The sequence below is a fragment of the Lygodium microphyllum genome, chromosome 2 (genome assembly GCF_053477565.2).
Source record: "Lygodium microphyllum isolate KBCC chromosome 2, Lygodium_microphyllum_v1.1.10, whole genome shotgun sequence".
NCBI lineage: Eukaryota > Viridiplantae > Streptophyta > Polypodiopsida > Schizaeales > Lygodiaceae > Lygodium > Lygodium microphyllum.
The window spans coordinates 27694686-27715774 of NC_141136.1; the positions used below are offsets into that span (position 1 = coordinate 27694686).

Sequence of the window (21089 nt, forward strand, 5' to 3'; positions counted from 1 at the left end):
TCAGATGTATGTGGCCCTATGCAGACAAAGTCATTGGGTGGTGGTTACTATTTTGTCACTTTTATTGATGACTTTACTTGCTTCTGTTGGGTCTACTCTTTGATGAAAAAGTTAAAAATGTATGATGCATTTTGGCTTTTGTAGCACTTGTTGAAAATCAATTTGGTTGTAGGGGGTGAAGACTCTTCGTTCAAATTGAGGGGGGGAATACGTTCTCTATGCTGAATTCCTTTTTGAAGCAGAAGGGCATTGTTCATCAGCACACTACTACTTGTACTCCACAATAGAATGGGTTTGCAGAGAAGAAGAATCAGTCACTCGTGGAGATGGCTAGATGTATGTTGAAAGCAAAGAGCTTGCCACACAATTTTTGGATGGAAGCAGTTATGTGTGCTTGGTATGTCTTGAATAGGTGCCCCGCCAAGGCATTAAAGAATATCACACCTTTTGAGGCTTGGAATAGCCGGAAACCTTCTATTGGGCATTTTTGTACTTTTGGGTGTCTTGCATATGCACACATTCCCAAGATACTTAGGAAAAAGTTGGATAACAAGGATGTCAAATGCATTTTTGTGGGATACAATAGTGAGAGCAAAGGATATAGATTATATGATCCTGTCTCCAAAAAGGTATTTGTTAGTAGGGATGTGGTTTTCAATGAAAAATCAGAATTATCCCTTGCTGGTTTTGACACATATCAGGCTGCCAGTGATGTATTTGAAGGGCTGCTGCCCATTTCTTTTGGTGATAGAGCTAGAGCTTCAGCAAGTGAACTTAATGCTCAGCCAACTGCTCCATTGGGTAATGCAAAAAATCGGCCCATAGCTGATATGAATATTCAGCAAGGTGCTGAATCTAAAATTCAGCAAGAGCTTCTACACAGTCAGGAGGCTAGACAAATGCCTAGATGGTATTTGCAGAATATGAAAGATAGTCGGGTGGATGCTCCTATTGTTGGTTGTACTAGAAGGCAAGCTCGTATATATGATGGTGCACATACCATGGAGTTTGTTATGGTAGCAGATACATTTGATGATGAGGAGCTTGAACGTTTCGAGGATGTACAACATAGTGTGCATTGGATGGCAGCAATGCAAGTTGAGTTTGATTCCATCATAAGGAATCAAACATGGGATTTAGTGTCTTTGCCTATTGGGAAGAAAGCCATTAGAACAGAATGGGTCTGTAAGCTGAAAAGGAATGCAAATGGATCCATTGACAAATATAAAGCCAGGCTTGTGGCCAAGGGCTATGCACAGAAGAAAGGCATTGACTATGAGGAGACATTTGCTCCTACCTCCCGCACGACTACCATTAGGTATATGGTTGCTTTGGCTGCCCATTATGGATGGACTGTGCATCAACTAGATATAAAGAATGCATTTTTACATGGAGAACTTCATCAAGAAGAAGTGTATGTACAGTAACCCATTGGTTTTGTAGTTGAGGGATTCTAACACTTGGTCTGTAAGTTGAAAACGGCTTTATATGGCTTGAAACAAGCTCCTCAAGCTTGGTATGCAAAGATTGATGCCTTTTTACTCAGCCAAGGGTTCATAAACAGCTCATCAGAGTCTACCCTTTATGTATGTAAAGAGGGGGGATCCTTGCTGGTCATATGTCTATATGTTGATAATCTTTTACTTATAGGGACACACGCTGATCAGATTTCATCATTCAAACAAAATTTACAACAAACTTTTGAGATGTCAGATTTGGGGCCTTTGCACTATTATTTGGGTATTCGATTCATTCTTGATGCTAGAGGCATTGGATTGCCACAGTCTAGATACATTGGTAGACATTTTGAGATATTTGACTTACAGGATTGTAAGCTAGTCTGTACACCCATGGAACCTAGACTCAAGCTGTCCTTGCCTGATGATAATAATTTATTTGATATCCATACGTATGCTCCAATAGTTGGATGTCTCATTTACTTATGTAACACAAGGCCAGACATTCAGTTTGCAGTTCAGTCTTGAGTAGATATATGCATCAGCTACGCATGTCACATTGGTAAGCTGTCAAGCATGTTTTCGTTACATGCAGGGTACTAGGACTCTTGACTTGCTTTATGCTAAGGAGGGACCATTGCACTTGCATGCTTACAATGATTCTGATTGGGCTGGTGATTATGATTCTCGTCACGCCACTAGTGGCAATTGTTTCTTTCTTGGCTCATCTTGCATCTCTTGGCTAAGCAAGAAACAATCCACTATTGCCACATTATCATGTGAAGTTGAATACAAGGTAGCTTTCACTACCACAGTTGAATGCGTATGGCTTAGATGCTTGTTCGTTAATCTGGATGTATCTGTCATGGAGCCTACTCCTTTGTTCACTGACAATCAGAGTGCCATTGCAGTGGCACGGAACCTAGTGTTTCATGCACACACGAAACACATTGAGATCCATTATCACTTTGTTAGAGAGAGGCTACATGTAGGTGATATTAGTCTTATCTACTATCCTACCACTAGTAATGTGGTAGACATCTTCACCAAAGCTTTTTTTTGTGACAAATTTGAAGCATTTCACAATGCTTTAAATTTAATCTCCTTTGGTGGATGACCCTTGTATCTTCATCACTTTTCACTCTAGGGAGGGTTTGTTGGGTTTGACTTATGCCTACGCTCACAGAGGAGTGTCAGTGATCTTCGGTAGGACATTGGGGCACTTTTTACTCTCCATACGAGAGGTTTTTTTCCCTAGATTTATTCCTTTTATTTTATATGCCTATGTTACACAGTTTAAGGCACTTATTATGTTTCACACACTTCGGGTGTGAACACCCTCTTACAACCCTAAGGTTTAAGGGTTGTACTTTGTACTTGCACCTTACACTTGAGCAGTGGGTGTCGTGCTTTCACACTCTACACTGTCTATTGCACTCTCAGCTAAGCTTTGATTTCTTCGTGTTCTCACACAACTTGTCTCTTTTTTTTGTGTGAAACAAAGCCCATGTGCTCTTATTTCTCTCGGTAGGACGGCTATCACAATCTTGTGAGAGAATATGGATAGCCATCCTTTTTTGCTAAATTTCAATAAGATTAGAAATTGGAATCAAAATTTAGGATTCAGGAAGTATTGACTAAATTCAATTCTGAAGCAAAAAACCAGCTGAAATTCAGTATACTTATTTGTGCTCGTTGAGTTTGTTTACTTACCAAAGTCAGAGCACAATTTCCGTGCTTCTCCCACCAAGACACAGGCTATTGTGACTCACATAACTCTACTGTGGGGTGTGCAAATGAAAGAGTTTGATTACGAAACTTGAGGAGATCATTCTCAAGTTGCGTAATGATGGAAACATCTCCATCAACCCACTTATTAAAGTAAACTTGCAGCCTTGCTTTAAGCTCCTCACTCGCATACCGATTCTTGATATGCCAAAGGGGATGCAAGCAATGTGCAATAACATAGATTGGTTTGTGAAACCAATTCTATCTCTCGTTTCACATTGCACGAATGTCTTGTACCCTATGGCATTTATGAAAGCAAACCCAGAATATAAATTATGAATCACAATAGGCTATAGATATGATTAAAAAAGAGAAATTAGAATGAATGGTCATTAATATACTTACTTATCTTGACAAAAGATGTTTCTATCCAATGGCTCTTCAATCTTATCCATATACGCGTATAAGAAGCCTAGAGTGCTGCCCTCAATGTAAGTGATCCTCAACAGTGTGTAAATGGGAGTAAAAAATTTCACCAATGTAACTATATCATGCCAATAAGTCTCATCCATGAGATTTCTGATAAATATCAAAGCCTTTGGTTGATGCCTCTCATCCCATTCAATCCACTCTCTAGAGACAAGTGTCCTCATAAGGCCCTAACAAACTCTAACAAGCCTCTCCACAACAATAAACATATAAGCAAAACGAGTGGCTGATGGCTTCAAAAGATCCAAATCACAGTTTGCCCTAAATATAGTGTGCACTCTAGGCCGTGCACTCTAGGTCTCTTTCTGGCAAATTTTACCATGTTTCTACCTCTCTTGAAGAGGTCATCTATCCATCCAACGTTTTTCAAATCCTCCACTAGTAGGTTTAAACAATGTGAGGCACATCGAGTGCGAATGATCTTGGAGAACTCTCTCTCTAACAAAGCATCCATAGCCACACAGTTATTGCCATTGTTATTGATAACCCGCACTACATTTTTTGCACCTATCTCCAAAATGATAGCCCTGATGTGCCTATAGATGTAATCTCTTGTAATCATTGTCCCTGTTGTTGCCGATGCATCTATGGCAGGCAAGAACATGTTGGGTACTTTACTCACGCCTTACTTACGCCTACGCTCATATGGGAGTGTCGGTGATCAGTAGGACACTGGGGGACTTTTTACTCTCGGTAGGAGAGGTTTTTTCCCCCAGACTTATGGTCTTATTATCATATGTACTTATGTGCTTATGTTACACACATTTAGGCACTTAGTGTGTGTCGGGTGTGAACACCCCCCTACAACCCTAAGGTTTAAGGGTTGTACTTTGTACTTTCAGATTACACTCATTCAGTCTATTCTCTTGGGTGTCGTGCTTCAACTCTGTCTCTCACACTCTCACACTGTCTACTGAATCTCTGCTGTATCTTGATCCTCAGCTCTCACATTTGGTATCAGAGCTCAGTTCTAAGCTTAGCTTCTGCCTGCAACGTGCAGTCCTGGCCGCACTCGAGCTACCTCTGTTCTGCATCTGCCCTGCGCGCAGCTCCAACAGTCGGCGCGCAACACTGCCCTGCCCAGACGCCACCTGTACTTGCACTCGCCCTGCCCAGGCGCTGTTCCTCTGTGCGTCGCCTTTACTCGAGTGTCCGCCTGCAGTTCGCCCGCCACACGATTCGACTGTCCTGAGTCATTTGTAGTCCACGTCAGCAGCACTAAGTCAAACGATGCCCGCCAGAGGACCTACCACGCGCAGCCCGTCAGCCCGCCGTTTTGAAAAGTCCACGTCAGCAGCTCGCGATTGTCAAACAGTCCGCTCGTCAACGGACCCGTCACACGCGACTGTCCTGCGCCGCCAAACTGCCCGCTGATCTGCGCCGCCAAACTGCCCGCCAAACTCCACGTCATCTCTGCTCGCCACCTTAGCCGCCTGTCTAACCAGCACACGCCAGTCTGCTTCACGCCCAGGTAACATTTTCAAAATTATTGTTATTCCAGCCCAGAATAAAATTCTGGAAGCGGCGGTTCACACGCGGTTGGCACAGATCTACTGGAAAAGTAAATTTCATGCAAATTTCTGGACTGAATGGTCAGAAATTTTGGGGCTTTTGTGTATTTGGAGGACAGATGCATTTAAACTGCTGATACAGTCACAGAACGACTGTTTTTGACAGAGATTTTGGCAAAAATTTTGGGGATTTATTCATAACAGTGTTGCACTGCACTGTTTGCACCTTGGGAAGCGTGTAGTAAAGGACAGTTTTCTGACAGAGTACGCCCTTGCACATCAATTGCAGAAAAGTATTTGCTGCAATTTCTGGAAATTTGCAGATTTCCAGTTCAAACTGCTTTGACATTGCTCATATTGTCTTTGGAAATTTGTCATCATGGCAAATCAGGGAGGTGATGTTTTTACGTATGTATCCAAAGAGGACAGACTGGACGGAAACAACTATTCCCTTTGGTCATTTATGATGAAAAATGTATTAGTGGCCAAAACTTTTTTGGGATTATGTCAGTGGAGAGGAAACTCGGCCGGGAGTTGTAGCTCCCGCTACTCCTCCTCCCCATGGCGCACGTGGACAACGGGGACCTCAGCCCGCTCCACCTCAGCCACTTCCTCCAAGAACTGCAGCTCAAAAAGCTTGGGATACCCGTGATGCACAGGCCTTGTCGCTGATTGCTTTGGCAATTCAGCGGTCCATCATACCTCATATCCGTTCGGCATCTTCTTCACGAGATGCATGGTTGACTTTGGAGCATATGTTTGCAGGAAAAAATGAGACACGGATCTCTTTCTTGAAGAAAGAGTTGGAAACTTTGAAGATGCATGAAGGTGATTCTATGCAGGATCACTTAAACAAGATTTAGGACTTGAGGGAGCAGCTCATGAATGTAGATGAGTATTTTTCGGATGCACAATTGATATCCACCACCTTGAATTCCCTACCTCCTTCGTACTTGTCTTTTCATACTGCATTGAACCTCACAATGAGGATTGCTGAGCACCCACTCACTTTTATTCAGCTGGTTAGCTTGCTTCTAGAGGAGGAGCAAACACGGAAAAATAGTGGTGTGGATGCTATAGTCTCTGAGCAGGCTTTTGTGGCAAGACAGAAAGGCAAGAACAGCAAGGTGAAAAATGCTCCACAGAGTTCTGGCACTTTGGGCACATTGGAGACTTAGTCACAAGGGGGGATGCAAGCAAAGAAAGGAAAATGTCATTATTGTAAGAAGCCCGGCCACTATATCACTGAGTGCAGAAAGCGCATTGCCAAAGAGAAGAAAAAGGAGTCAGGAATGTCTGTTTCTTCTACTCCTTCCATTGCTAATGAGTCCGCGTCCTTTGTTGTGGACCGGGACTATTGTTTTTACACTTGCAGTTATGATATCTCTTGGGCCGATAGAGCACTTAGCTCTACAGAGGATGCTGACACTTGGTTCTTTGACAGTGGTGCTTCTAGACATATCACATCTCGCAGAGATTTGTTTGCTTCAGTTAGTGCACCTCCCGTTGGGAAATCGGTACAGTGTGCCAATAATGCATCATACCCTGTTCGTGGTATTGGGGAGATTCAGCTCACAGCCATTGATGGCTCTATTCTCCGCCTGTAGGATGCTTTGTTTGTGCCTGGAATAAAGAAGAATTTGCTTTCTATTTCTTCTTTGGCACGTTGTGGTATGCAGGTCACTTTTGATGATGACCGTTGCATGGTTCGAGAAAAAGAATGCATGACATTGGTCTTGACAGGATCTTTGTGTCATGGTTTATATGAGTTGGATGCTCTTTCAGTAGATCAGTCAGCATACTTGACATCCACTCTTACTCCTGCTATGATACAGGCGGAGTTATGGCATGCTCGTTTAGGGCATGTAAACTTTGGCAGCTTGATGCTTTTACAGCGTACTCAGATGTTGGATGGCTTACCTCTCTTGGAGAGACCTCCTGAGCACTTATGCGAGGGATGCATTTTGGGGAAAATGCATCGTTTCTCATTTCCTCGTGATGTTGCTTTCAGGGCAACAACCAGATTGGAGTTGGTGCATTCAGATGTTTGTGGGCCTATGCAGACCATGTCATTGGGTGGTTGTTATTATTTTGTGACATTCATTGATGACTTCACACGTTTTTGCTGGGTCTATTGTTTGAAAAAGAAGTCAGAAGTGTATGATGCATTTTTGGCTTTCAGTGCACTTGTTGAAAACCAATCTGGATGCCACATTAAGACTCTCCGTTTGGACCGAGGGGGGGAATACATGTCCTCTATGCTGAATTCTTTTTTGCAGCAAAAGGGCATAGTACATCAGTATACTACAGCTTATACTCCACAGCAGAATGGGGTAGCAGAGAGGAAAAATCGGTCACTCATGGAGATGGCTAGATGTATGCTGAAGGCAAAGAGCTTGCCTCATAGTTTTTGGATGGAAGCAGTCATGTGTGCTTGCCATATTTTGAACAGATGCCCTACCAAAGCCTTGAAGACCATCACACCATTTGAGGCTTGGAACAGCCGTAAACCTTCTGTTGGTCACTTTTGTACCTTTGGGTGTCTTGCCTATGCCCATATTCCACAGGTACTTAGAAGAAAATTGGACAACAAGGCTGTTAAGTGCATTTTTATGGGATATAGCAATGAGAGCAAAGGCTACAGACTCTATGATCCCGTTACTAAGAAGGTTTTTGTCAGCAGGGATGTTGTTTTTGATGAAAAATCAGAATTATCCTTGGCTGGTTTGGACACATATCAGGCTGCCCGTGATGTTTTTGAAGGGCTGCTGCCCATTACTTTTGGTGACTCAGCTGGAGGTTCACAAAATGAACCTAATGTTCAGCCAGCTGCTCCTATGGAAAGTGCAGAAATTCAACCATTGGCTGATCGGAATACTCAGCATAATGCTGAAACAGAAATTCAGCAAGAGCTTGCACACAGCCAGGATGCTAGACAGCTACCTAGATGGTATTTGCAGACTATGCAAGATAGTCCTTTGGATGCACCCATGGCTGGTCATACTAGAAGGCAAACTCGTTTGCATGATTCAGCACATACTATGGAGTTTTTTATGGCAGCAAGTACTTTTGATAATGAAGAGCCTGAATGTTATGAGGATGCACAACACAGTGTGCATTGGAAGGCAGCCATGCAAGCTGAATTAGATTCTTTTACTAAGAATCACACTTGGGATTTGGTGTCCTTGCCATTTGGGAAGAAAGCCATTGGAACAAAATGGGTCTACAAATTGAAAAGAAAAGCAGATGGATCCATAGATAAATACAAGGCACAGCTGGTAGCTAAAGGCTACGCACAGAAAAAGGGCATTGATTATGAGGAGACATTTGCTCCTCCTTCCCGTATGACGACCATCAGGTCTATGATTGCTTTGGCTGCACATTATGGTTGGACAGTTCATCAGCTAGATATCAAGACTGCATTTTTGCATGGGGAACTTCAGGAGGAAGTTTATGTACAGCAGCCCATTGGTTTTGCAGTTGAAGGCTCAGAACATTTGGTATGCAAGCTAAAAAAGGCACTATATGGTTTAAAACAAGCTCCTAGAGCTTCGTATGAAAAGATAGATGCTTTCTTGCTTGGTCAGGGGTTTCTAAACAGTTCATCTGAGTCTACTCTTTACGTATGTAAAGAAGGGGGATCTATGCCGATTTTATGTCTTTATGTTGATGATCTTTTGCTCACTGGAACACATGCTGAATCGATTTCAGCATTCAAACAAAATTTGCAGCAAACTTTTGACATGTCTGACTTGGGAGTTTTGCATTACTACTTGGGCATCCAGTTCATACATACTGCTCGAGGTATTGGGTTATCACAGTCAAGGTATATTGGGCAGCTTCTTGAGAAATTTGGCTTACAGGATTGCAAGCCAGTTTGTACTCCCATGGAACCTGGATTGAAACTGTCATTACATGATGACAGTGATTTGTTTGATATACATACATATGCTCCTGCAGTTGGATGCCTTATCTATCTATGCAATACTAGGCCGGACATACAGTTTGCAGTTTCAGCCTTGAGCAGGTATATGCATCAGCCACGTATGTCACATTGGCAAGCTGTCAAGCGTGTTTTCCGCTACTTGCAGGGTACTCGTTCTCTTGGGTTGCTTTATGCCAAGGGGGGACCACTGCATTTACATGCTTACAGTGATTCTGATTGGGCTGGTGATTTTGATACACGTCACTCTACTAGTGGCAATTGTTTCTTTCTTGGCACTTCTTGCATTTCTTGGCTTAGCAAGAAACAATCCACTGTTGCCACATCGTCATGTGAAGCTGAATACAAGGCAGCTTTCACCACCACAGTTGAATGCGTATGGCTTAGACGCTTGCTAGCTGATTTGGATGTATCTGTTACTGAGCCTACTACTTTGTTCACTGACAGTCAGAGTGCCATTGCAGTGGCACGGAACCCAGTGTTTCATGCTCGCACGAAACACATTGAGATTCACTATCACTTTGTCAGAGAGAGGCTACATGCAGGTGATATCAGCCTTGTCTATTGTCCTACCACCAGTAATGTGGCAGACATCTTCACCAAAGCTCTTCCTCGTGACAAATTTGAAGCATTTCGCGATGCTTTAAATTTGATATCCTTTGGTGGCGGATGATCCTTGTACTCTTGATTACTCTTCACTCCAGGGGGGTTTGTTGGGTACTTTACTCACGCCTTACTTACGCCTATGCTCATATGGGAGTGTCGGTGATCAGTAGGACACTGGGGCACTTTTACTCTCGGTAGGAGAGGTTTTTTCCCCCAGACTTATGGTCTTATTATCGTATGTACTTATGTGCTTATGTTACACACATTTAGGCACTTAGTGTGTGTCGGGTGTGAACACCCCCCTACAACCCTAAGGTTTAAGGGTTGTACTTTGTACTTTTAGATTACACTCATTCAGTCTATTCTCTTGGGTGTCGTGCTTCAACTCTGTCTCTCACACTCTCACACTGTCTACTGAATCTCTGTTGTATCTTGATCCTCAGCTCTCACAGAACATGGTCCCTTTGCAAGAGGACACCAAGATGTTATACACATTGCTGCTCCTCACATCTGTCCATCCATCACACAAAATAGTGCAGCCATATTTTTGCCAAGTAGTCTTCAAATGCTCCATCTCTAGCTCTAGAGCTTGTTTCTCTCTAACAAGCTCACGTGTGTGCAAAGCCTTGTAGGTAGGTCCTCCCACTCACATCCAATCCGACAAATGGCCCTGATGGTTCTTTTCCACCTCTTTGTGCGTGCAACATGGGAAGAGATGGCACATTGTATACATAATCTCATGATCTTATGAGTAACCTTTGCCTTTGCTTGCTTTTGAAGGGCTGCTGTAATATTTTCCCTTTCCAATGATCCCCTTGCTGCCCTGGTAGTATGTGCACTTGCTAGTGAGCTACTACCACCATGTGCACCCGTAGGATGTGACAAAGAGGTCCATGAAGCAAGTGGACCCTCAATAGATGCACTTGCACTTGCTTGTGTTGCCTCTATATCTGCATCCATAGAGATGTTGGTACTAACAAAAGCACCAATGTTTATGCATACTCTACCCTCTTTAGGGCACTACCACCTATGGTAGGTGGAACCATAGAATGCCACTTTGTTGTGGAGTATCATCCTCATTTGTCACACTAACCACAAGGCATTGCCACCTCCAATGCTCTAACTAGCAAACACATAATTAGTACATCAGGGAAATTATCAATATACTTACCACTAACATGAGCGAGATGATCTTTCACTTGTGTAACGCTCCTCGTATGCATGACATGGCAATAGTTACATTCCCACTAGTTCAAGCCATTGCTAGCTCCATAGTTGCCGATGATACATGTGTGGCTCCAAAATGTATCATTCACCATGGTTGTTCCTTGTTGGAAATAGAGGAAACCAGCTGCAAAGTTGGGGAAAACCAACTTGAATGAGTGTGGACGGCGAAGAACGAAGAGAGGAGAGGGATTGCTCACTGAAAAATAGCTCCAAAACTGAGGGAGAAGTGTTGCAAATTGTGTGGACTTCTCCTCAACTTCTCCCTCAGTTTTGGAGCTATTTTTCAGTTTCCAAAGAGGGCGGAGAGCTATTTTTCAGTGTTACTGAAAATTAATATAATAATTATTTGGGTGCCCAATAAAATAGTTTGACGAGCTAGTGATTAAATTGGTTAGGCCATTTCATCTCTTGAGTCTCTATGTGCCTTTTTTGACCATTAAATTGGTGTTAAATACCATTAAATGCCACATCTCTAGTGTTGCCAACTGACATTTATGGCCAAATAAACGACTCTGGCTAATAACTGCCTCCAAATACCACCTAGTATTTGTGTGACATAACTAATTGTAACTTTTTCCTTTGACATCTGTTGATTCCCTTAGGTATTGGGCTCATTAATTTGCACTAACCTTAGTTGCACCCCACACGTGCAACATTTACTTAAACATGTGATTAAAAATTAATCCACATGTTAAGTGAGGCTTGCAAAAATACATGTCCTCAAGATGGGGACGCACCCAAGTTGGATGTTAATCATACTCAAGCTTTGATAATAGAGAATGGAAATAGCTTATTCTTGTTGTTCATCATGAACAACCTTGTAGAATCACATCATGACCATGGATTTCCCTCCTTCAGTGAGCTTGCTTAAGGGGTTTTCCCATGTGGCTACTGTAAGCTTTTCAAAGCTCCCTCTTGGTCTGCTCTTGTTTAAAGTCTTTCCCTTTGCCTTTAAGCTGATTGGTCAATCTTCGATCTTGGGCATAGGAAATATATTCTTTATTGTTGTCTTATCTAATGCTCTATACACAACATAGAGTTGCATAGAGCTGTATTTTTTCAACAATAGACTTAGCAAAGCCCATGGTGAATTACTGGGTTTAATCAACCCTTCATGTAAACCTTCCTTAAATTTCCTTTTCAACTTGATATTGGATGTCTTTAAGCGTACAAGGTTGTTTTGAGATTGGGTGGCCATCCCTAATTAACTCTGTAGGATGGTCAATGTCACCCCTCTTTTGATAGATTTTTAAGTGGAGAAAGTGAGGTGACAACAAGAGTGATGGTCACAATGGTGATGGAGAAGAGAAATAAGATGGTGATGGCAAAGATGGAAAGGAAGGAGTAAGGGGAGGTGGAGTCCTCTTGCTTTGGTTATGATCTTCATTATACGTACTTCCCTTAAGGAGGGGAGATAACATATGGGAGGTACCTCTATCAAAGCACTAAAGTACGTCCTTTCACCACAACAAACCTCCATAAAGTTGCTTACAAATTTTTTGGTCAATTAGAAACTACTCGACTCCGAAGTAATAACTTTTCAACTATGTTTGAATAATTTCTGATAATCTGATAATGTTTACATCTATTTTGTTATTGGATAATGCCTCTCTGAGGTAAGACCTACCCACTAGGTTTCTCCTTGTTTCATGTTGTGGATTTAATAACACCTGACCTGAAATCGACGGCTGTTTGGGAATTTTCTAGTACTTGTGTGGGCAAATTGCTTCTGTGATTACACCGTTTAGTGTGTGAGATTGTGCTTTCTTCACTGTCAAGATCCCTCTTGATCTTTTCTTCCTCTTTGTCAATCACACTTTTTTGAGTGTTTACCATCTCTAATTTTACCACATTGAAGTGTGGTTTTAGTACTTGCCACCTTTATGATTCTCCACTAAACTGAAAGGAGAAGCTACTGATATACAGAACCGTCACGTGTGAGAACAAGTATTTTAAAGATATTGTAGAAGCCTATATAGCTTTTTGGAGCAGGAATCCCTAGGTGTAAGCTGAGAAACGTAGGTGCCGAGTACTTCATAAGTTTTGTTCTCTGTGTGTGTGTGCGCGCAAGAGACCTGTCTAAAATTCAATTGCATTGCACTGAAAAATATAGAAATGCTAAAAGACATAAATTGTTTTCTTGTGTTTGAATGGTGATTACTTTAGATGGCTGTGGAGATGTCAGACCGACAACGCCAAGTAGAAGTAAAAGCAGATCTGAAAGTAAGTTGGTGATGCAAAATTTTTGTTTTTGATTTGAACTGAGATTCTCTCTCACAAATATTTGCCTATAGCTGCTTGCAAGAACTATTATGTATGGAAAATTTGATGGAGGAGGCACTGCAGTACCACATGGAGAAGGTTTTATTTTGTTAGCATTGGTCCTTAGGGCATATGCTGTTACAATGGTGTGATGACAAGGTGGTGCATCTCTCAAAAAAATGCCCCTAGTTGAGTTTAATAGCTCACTTTTAGACTTGTTGAGTTAGTAGTTGATTCAGCTCAGATTATGTTCACTTTTTTGCCTACCTTTCCCCTTTCTTTTTTCTAAAAATTAGTTTTCTAAAAGCTAGTTTTGTAAAGGGCTAAGCAAAGGAAGGCCAGGTGCGAGCCTTAAATAATCCCCAAGAATTTGACTTTGTGACGGCCATAGCCACCCATTCTCTCTTCCATTGTTCCTGCCACTGTCTACCTTCATTGTGCTTGCCTTTCATTTCCCCCCTAGCTACATCTGTTTCCTGTTCCAGATGCTGTTTCCAGGAGCAAAAATTGGATATCTTTTCTTCAATAGTTTAATGCTAAATTTCATGGTACCCGCTTCTTCATCAATTGCGCTTGCAGCTTGCTATTGTTCAGCTTCACTAGAATAGCACTATGTGGCAAGCAAGGTGATTGTAAATGCTATGTGCATTGGATTTGACCATGTATTAAGCTTCTGAAACTATTTTAAGTGTGTGACGATTCGAGGTAAATCATATTGTATGCAGTATATCATGGCCTAGCATCTCTCACATCCACCTTTACTTGCATTCTGGAAAATTTTAATAAGATGCATTAATGAACGACTTGTGTTACTTTGAGTAGTACAGGCTTCACTTGTACTTTTTACTCTGGTCATAAAAGCAATATTATGTGGTGGCAAGTTTTTAATTGAGTTTTTAGACTGTAATTATGCCTATGTATGTATTTTGGACATACGACTGATCTGGGTCGAGAATTTAGCATTGGTCTGGGTGAAAGTATCCGGGCTTTTTATCAGTGGTAAGATGGTTCTTTTTGGAATGGAAATGTAAGTCATTCAGAGCCCAAGTTAAGCATGTTCATATTTTGGATACGAACCTTTGACCTGCATTTTGAATAACTTCTGTTCAGTAAAGTGTAGTCATACAGTACCATGGAAGTATACTTTTCAAGGATCAGGGCAGCCTGCAAGAGTGGCCACTTAATCTCAAGGCTCAATGTCTTCATATAGCCGACCTGTGAGGGTGAAGCCTAGGAGGCATGCCACCACTGCCTGCTGAAGCATGCTGCAACATCTCATTCAGGTTGCAACAATGTCAGTCACATTTGTTCAGTAAAGTGTAGTCATACAGTAACATGGAAGTATACTTTCCAAGGTTCAGGCAGTCTGCAAGAATGGCCACTTAATCTCAAGGTTCAATGCCTTCATGTAGCTGACCTGTGAGGATGAAGCCTACGAGGCATGCAACCACTCCTTGCTGAAGCACGCTGCAACATCTATAGATATATCATCCATCCCCCCATCCCGCCCCAGTGAAAAAGAAAAAGCCCAAAAACTCTGCAAGGGCATTGCTCTTGCATGTGCACATGCACCTTGTTCTTGTTTGCTTAGAGTGTGTTCCTTTTTGGATCCACAAAACTGAACTGCAGGGAATAAGCTCTGGAGGTTGAATTATCTTTTGCTATGTGCGGTTAGACAAATAATTTCAGATATGAACTCTGCTTTCTCACGGATACAGTGAAGTTGTTGGAGAAGGATATTTTACAACTATTTATTGGATAATGGGTAGATGGATGTGTGTTTTTGATTGCCACAGAACTGGGAATTAAAATTAGGTGCATGTGTTCTTGAACTATAAAAACTAGCAGACAGGTGCATATGTTTGATTCAATGGATCTGCTTCACCTCACAGAGATACAATCCATGGAGATAATTTGAGCTAGAAATTCTATAAATTGGCAAATTCAATGGTGGATGATAATGAAACAGATACTCAAGTCACACTTTAATTCTTCATAAATGGGTGGTCAACATTTTATCAGTCTTTTTCTGCACAAGAAATTTTGTATTTCATGATCTGCTTCTCATGTCTGAGGTCCTGATTTTCTGTGTACGGAGCCCTGCCACTAGTCTTTAGGTGATCTGTCTTGGATCTTCTCCCTTTATGGTCAACCCTCAAACTCAGCAGACATAAAAAAATGCAGGTATTCTCCTGTTACAAGAGGTTTTCTACACCAGCAGGCAGTACTCTCAAAACACAGCTAAATCAGCCTCTATCCTGGAAAATGCAGGCCTGCAGCCCCTCATTTTAGCTGTTGACAAGCCCTCAAAGATGGTCGTCTACCATCAACTGCCATTGCTGGCCTGAAAATGCAGCATCTGGAGCCCAACAGCCTTTGCAGGTCTTTTGTGCTTTTTTTAGAGACTGCTGAAGTCAAAATGCAGCAGGGAGCAGAGAGCCATCCCCCTTCCCCAACTCCTGGAGAAAGACGAGTTTGTTGTGATTTGGGCTGCATGGTCATGCAAGATCGAATGTAATTTAGACACTTTTGATCTCTAGGACTTCCTTTCCTCCTCCCTTAGTGGATCTGATGATTGGATCTACACCGGATTTAGTAGCCTTATGGGATTGGCCCAATTCTTGGGCCTGGTCATTCCTCTTCATGAGCTTGGATGATTCTGTATTCATCCTCATGCAACATATCTGGTATGCTCAATTGTTTGGTCCTGATTATGTTCCCTCTACTAGGTTAAGCCATTCGCCCATAAGATCACCCTCGAGATGAAGGTACGGTAGCTTTTTCTCATAGATTCCCGCATCATGAAGGATCACATCACAAAGATGGAAGAGATTTGAGATGAGCTTGCATCCCTAGGTAAACATGTTGCCCTGGAAGACCTAGGTGGCTGTGGCTCTGTTGTCACATCTTCCATCATTGAAATATGATGTGTCTCATATAAGTCTTTTGACCTATATAGTTTGTGACACCATCCAGGAGGGAGTTAGTCCCTGTGGTTCTTGAGCAGGATGTATGACATAGAAGACAGGATCAAGAGGATTAGGATCTGCTAGCCGAGCCTTTGCAGCCAGTACATCCTTCGGGGACGGACAAAAGAAGAAGAAGAGAGGGAAGAAGGCTAACTCACTGTCATCCTCACATTCTGATTCTGACAAACAAGACAAGTGCAAAGGGTTTCCCAAGTGTCCACACTGTGGAAAGATCTCACATCTAGAGGAGAAGTGCAAAGGGTATCGTAAGTGTCCAAATTGTGGGAAAACCTCGTATCTAGAGGAGAAGTGTTGTAGGAAGTATCCTCACCTTCATCTAGGTGCAAAGGATGGAGAGAAGGAGCCTTCTTTTACATTCACATCTACTTCTGCTGTTACGTACATGTCAGATTTCCTTCACATCCACCAGGTGGATGACTCTCCTTTGGCTATCTCATCTTCAGAGAGGCCTTGGCTGGTGGATAGTGGTTCTGAGTCACATGAGTCCAAGGTGTGATTGGCTCCAGGTTGGAGTATCTGGCTCCAAGATGTGTGTTTCCTGGAGGGTGTAAGCACCAGAGGTGGCATATCATTCGTGCCTATTTGAGGTGTTGGCACCATGGTGCTTTTACCCAACTATCCATCATCTTTGAGTTTCGTGGCAGAGATCCTTCATGTTCCGGATTTGGGCCTCCATCTCCTTTTAGTCCATGGACATGGGTTGATTTTACAAAGCAAGCCATCTTTCTGAAAGTAGCATGATGCCCTCTCCAAATGAAAACCCATTGCTAGGGGTGCTTAAAACAAGGCGATGAGATTGGAGAGGCCTCAAATGAGTCACACCAAGGGTATCCATTTGAGAATGGATGAGCCAAGTCCTTGATCCAACTAGAAGTCGATATTGAGGAGCTCTCAAAAGCATCATAAAGCACTCCACCCAATCAGAAATATCAGGAATCAGGATCAAGGAGCTTGGGATGGGCATGCTAGTGGTAAGGAAGGGTTGTGTAGAGAATACGGAGAGAAGCCATCACATGATGTAAAGGCCTTGATATAATGTGTATCCCTAAAAGAGCTCCTCACAATCCAGAGAATCCCCCTCTGAAACTGCTAGGGAATTCGCAACCCCATCACCGATATCGGTATCCTCCTTTGAAAGGGATATATGGTCCAAGAGATACACTAGTGAAGATGGTGGGGGATGTGTAGGAACCTGTGGGATGGATGGATGCCTAATGGGTAAGGCAATGGGGAGAAGCCAAGGAGGGTCTTGCAAAGAAGGGGAATGGAGTCAATAAAGCTCATGCTTCTAAAGACCTCTTCAAAGTACAGCCCTTGAGGTAGCATCCTGGTTAAATATCTACTTTCATGGATTCCAGCAGTTCATTCCTTCGTGTGTCAGTCTCGACTCTTCTCCATTTCAGGCACATTAGGTGGAGGTTAGAGTCAGTTCTCCATTTTCTCATAAGTGTCATTTGAACTTGTTCACATTGCATACAGATCTCAATTTTTACATTTATCACTTATGGCACATGGCAGCTGGGCACCCTATTTGCAGTCAGTAGTAGATGATGTTGCTGGTTGGGCATCCTTCAGGGCAGGTCGGCTTGTTTGCTGGTTATCCCTTGTTTGTGGCTGTTCCAGTGTATTGCTTACTTTCCGGCCATCATCATTACCCCACATCTTCCTGGGTCACATCTTCTGTCATCAATCTGGTGCCCTCACTGACATTTGGAACCTCGTGTCAGTGTTCTCACATCTTTTGTGTTTCATCTCTATTCTTTCTCTTCTCTGTGTGATTCTCTTCCATTGCACAATCTCAGAAAGGCTGCCATATGGGGATTGCTAGATATGTACTGCACCTGGTTGTTGCTGCAACCTCGAGAGTGGATGAACATGAAGATGGGAAAGTAGGAAGTCTAACAGCAAACATGCAGGAGGGCCAGCAGCGCTCAAGTAATGAGGAGGGAGATAAGTGGTGGGAACAGCTGCTGGCAGGAGAGGCTGAGGAAGCCATTTATTGGCATGGGTAGGGAGTGAGACCTGCCAAGGCTGGATGGAAGAGAGTTGATGGAACAGAGGCGGGCTGAGTCTTGGGGACAAAGGAAGCGGTGGGCAGGGGGTGGGGAGCCATGTGTTAAGCTGGAGAGGAGGACAGGTAGGGTAGGAGCATTGCTCAGGGTGATGTTTGAGGCAGAGATTGGCCATGGAAGATGAGAGGACCATGAGGAGGGATGGGGAGGAAGGAATGGCAGAAGGAGCAAATACAAGAGGAGGGGCATCAGCAAGCAAGCGGCACTTGTCTGTCTGGCAGACGACAATCCATTTTCTGATAGGTTATGCCTGGTGGAAGAATCCAACTTAAGATGATCAACTATGAACTGCTGAAATAAGAAAATAGTTTCCTAAGAAGATACGGTATGAATATGTCATTTTGGGTAGTATTGTTGTTTAAATTTGTTTGGAGAGCATAAAATTCCTCTTCTTTCTTTACTTGTGATTCAGGCTATGAACAGATGGGGATACTACCCTTTGATTCTAATAGGTTCTTGGACATTTGGCACAATTAATCGAATTCATGACTTTGTGGTACCCAGCGAGCATCTGTTTTGGCTGTATTGTCTGGATGTTGGAACAGCAGCATTGATGGTATGGTCTTGCCTATTTTCGAATTTGCGTATCTTCTGATTCTTTTCTGATACTTGTTTATGCATCATTCTTAGAAAGGTTAGGTGATCAGCAATGAGTTCTATTATTTGCAAGTGCCTCTTCTGTAGAGGGGGAATACAGATGGTAGCAGTTAGGCAAGCCTAAACAGGATTTGCTACTAAGAAAGTACAGTTCAAGTCTAAATATGGGTTCACCCAAACAGCCTGTAATGTGTTTTATGCTTTCATGGAATTGTGTGTATTGTGAAAGTTTCATCATGCATCTTGCGTGTTCTTTGGTACATCTTTTGATAAACCTCAGCAAAAGGAAGTCAATCATACTCATTTACCTCCTCAGGCATTGTTTTTTTGTTTCTTGAAGTATGAAAGCTTCGTCATGGTGTCTGAGTGTTTTTGGTTTCCATTTCAGGGTCTTTTTAATTCAATCGCTTATGGGCTAAATGCGTCTGTCCGTCGGACACTTCAAGAGAGAGTCGAACAGTAAGTAAACCTCATAAATCAAAAGAACCATGAAGTAGATGGTATTCTTTATATTTGGTAAAAACATGTAGACATAGCGTCAGGGTTGTGCTACTTACGTTCACATCGTGGAAAGGGACTTGGGGTTGATGGACAATGTGTTCCATCATATTGGATGTCCATAACTGTGATGGTTGATTGTAAATACCAGGCTAGCAATCACAAGATCACTGCAATGAGTATCCATGTATACAAATGTACATATATACTCTATTCACATGTAAGTACATGTATATAAACGACTAAACACTCAGAATAGTTATATCCTTAGAGAACTAAAAAACACTTACCAAAGAGGTACTCTCCCAATCCTTTACTCTCTTGTCATTGACAAGGGGAGGCAGTTATACTTTAAATTAATGCCATGAGGGTCTACGAGCATAGATTCCTGGAGTGTGAAGGAAAGTCATCACTATACTGTGAGGATTGAGAACATTGTTCACTTGAGAAATACCTTTTAAGTGTGAAAAAGTAAGCTTCTCTCAACTCTACCAGAGCCAAAGGAGGACCAAATGCTGTACTCCAATGCAAACTCTCCATCCTCACAATCTTCCCCCTAGATATCTAATCCTTTCGGATCTCATCAATTGTGGTGCACAATTGCTTTCTGACATGTCTCATGTGGAGGCATATATGTCTAGATTGTCTAGCCCCTAGTGTAACCATGATCACACTGCTGCATCAAATCTCTAAACTAGAAGAATCCTATCCACTTTTTTATGGTCTAGGAACATCCTTAACAACCCTCCCTCTTCCTTTCCTCTGAATTTTTATTGATTCATTTCTCCCTGTCCATTTAATGTTAGTGCTTTTTTCCAGCTCATCACCAACTTGGGCATGCAAATATAGATCCTTTGAAATGTCCCAAGAGGTGATCCTTGCTTGCATTATCCAGTACCTAAAAGCAAGGACGTGTGCATAGAGCAACCAACATTGTGGTCTAGCACATTCAATCCCCATGTGATTGGGGAAGACAAACTTTGTGCATTGTTAACAATCTCTCCTTTGTTTTGCATAGGATTTCTATAACCATAGATATACAAGACATTTGAATTACATGTATGGCCAACCAGCCCAAAAGTTTCGAAGGCTCTGGAATTGCCATCAACATATCCACAAAAGTGGGATATGTAGACCATGTAAGCTTGAGCCACAGAACTAGAGCTGTAAGGCAGTCATGTGATTTGGGAAGACAAACTTTGTGCATTGTTAACAATCTCTCCTTTGTTTTGCATAGGATTTCTATAACCATAGATATACAAGACATTTGAATTACATGTATGGCCAACCAGCCCAAAAGTTTCGAAGGCTCTGGAATTGCCATCAACATATCCACAAAAGTGGGTTATGTAGACCATGTAAGCTTGAGCCACAGAACTAGAGCTGTAAGGCAGTCAAGGTAAGATACCAGGGGATGATTTGCTATTGCAAATAGATCTAGCCTCAGTTACTTGCCTCTAGCCTCTAGGACTCAGTTAAGTCGGAACCAAGTATATGGGATGCTTTGCTGTCCTTATTCAATGGCAACATGGAACAGGGCCTTGGGACAGTGGAAAACTGTTCCCTGATTGGCTGGAACAAGAAACACAATCCAACTTGGTGGAATAATCTTGTTCCATTCCTCACAACGATCCAACTGCCTGGAACATTGTAGGCAATGCCACATTCCATTTGCTTGCGGACACCAAGTCACTGTTTTACCCCAGTTA

General features: G+C 42.4%; 1 protein-coding gene across 2 annotated transcripts in view; it reads left to right on the forward strand.

Moving 5' to 3' along the window:
* The window catches only part of GCR1 (G-protein-coupled receptor 1), a 91208-nt gene that overhangs the window by 68333 nt on the left and 1786 nt on the right, over positions 1-21089 (forward strand). The window contains exons 6-8 of one of the 2 annotated variants that reach the window (XM_087691975.1): positions 13128-13184; positions 18698-18841; positions 19271-19341. In XM_087691975.1, coding sequence (XP_087548101.1) covers positions 13128-13184; positions 18698-18841; positions 19271-19341 — 272 coding nt within the window. The remainder of the gene's footprint in view (positions 1-13127; positions 13185-18697; positions 18842-19270; positions 19342-21089) is intronic. The other variant, XM_087691976.1, reaches the window with a different exon arrangement.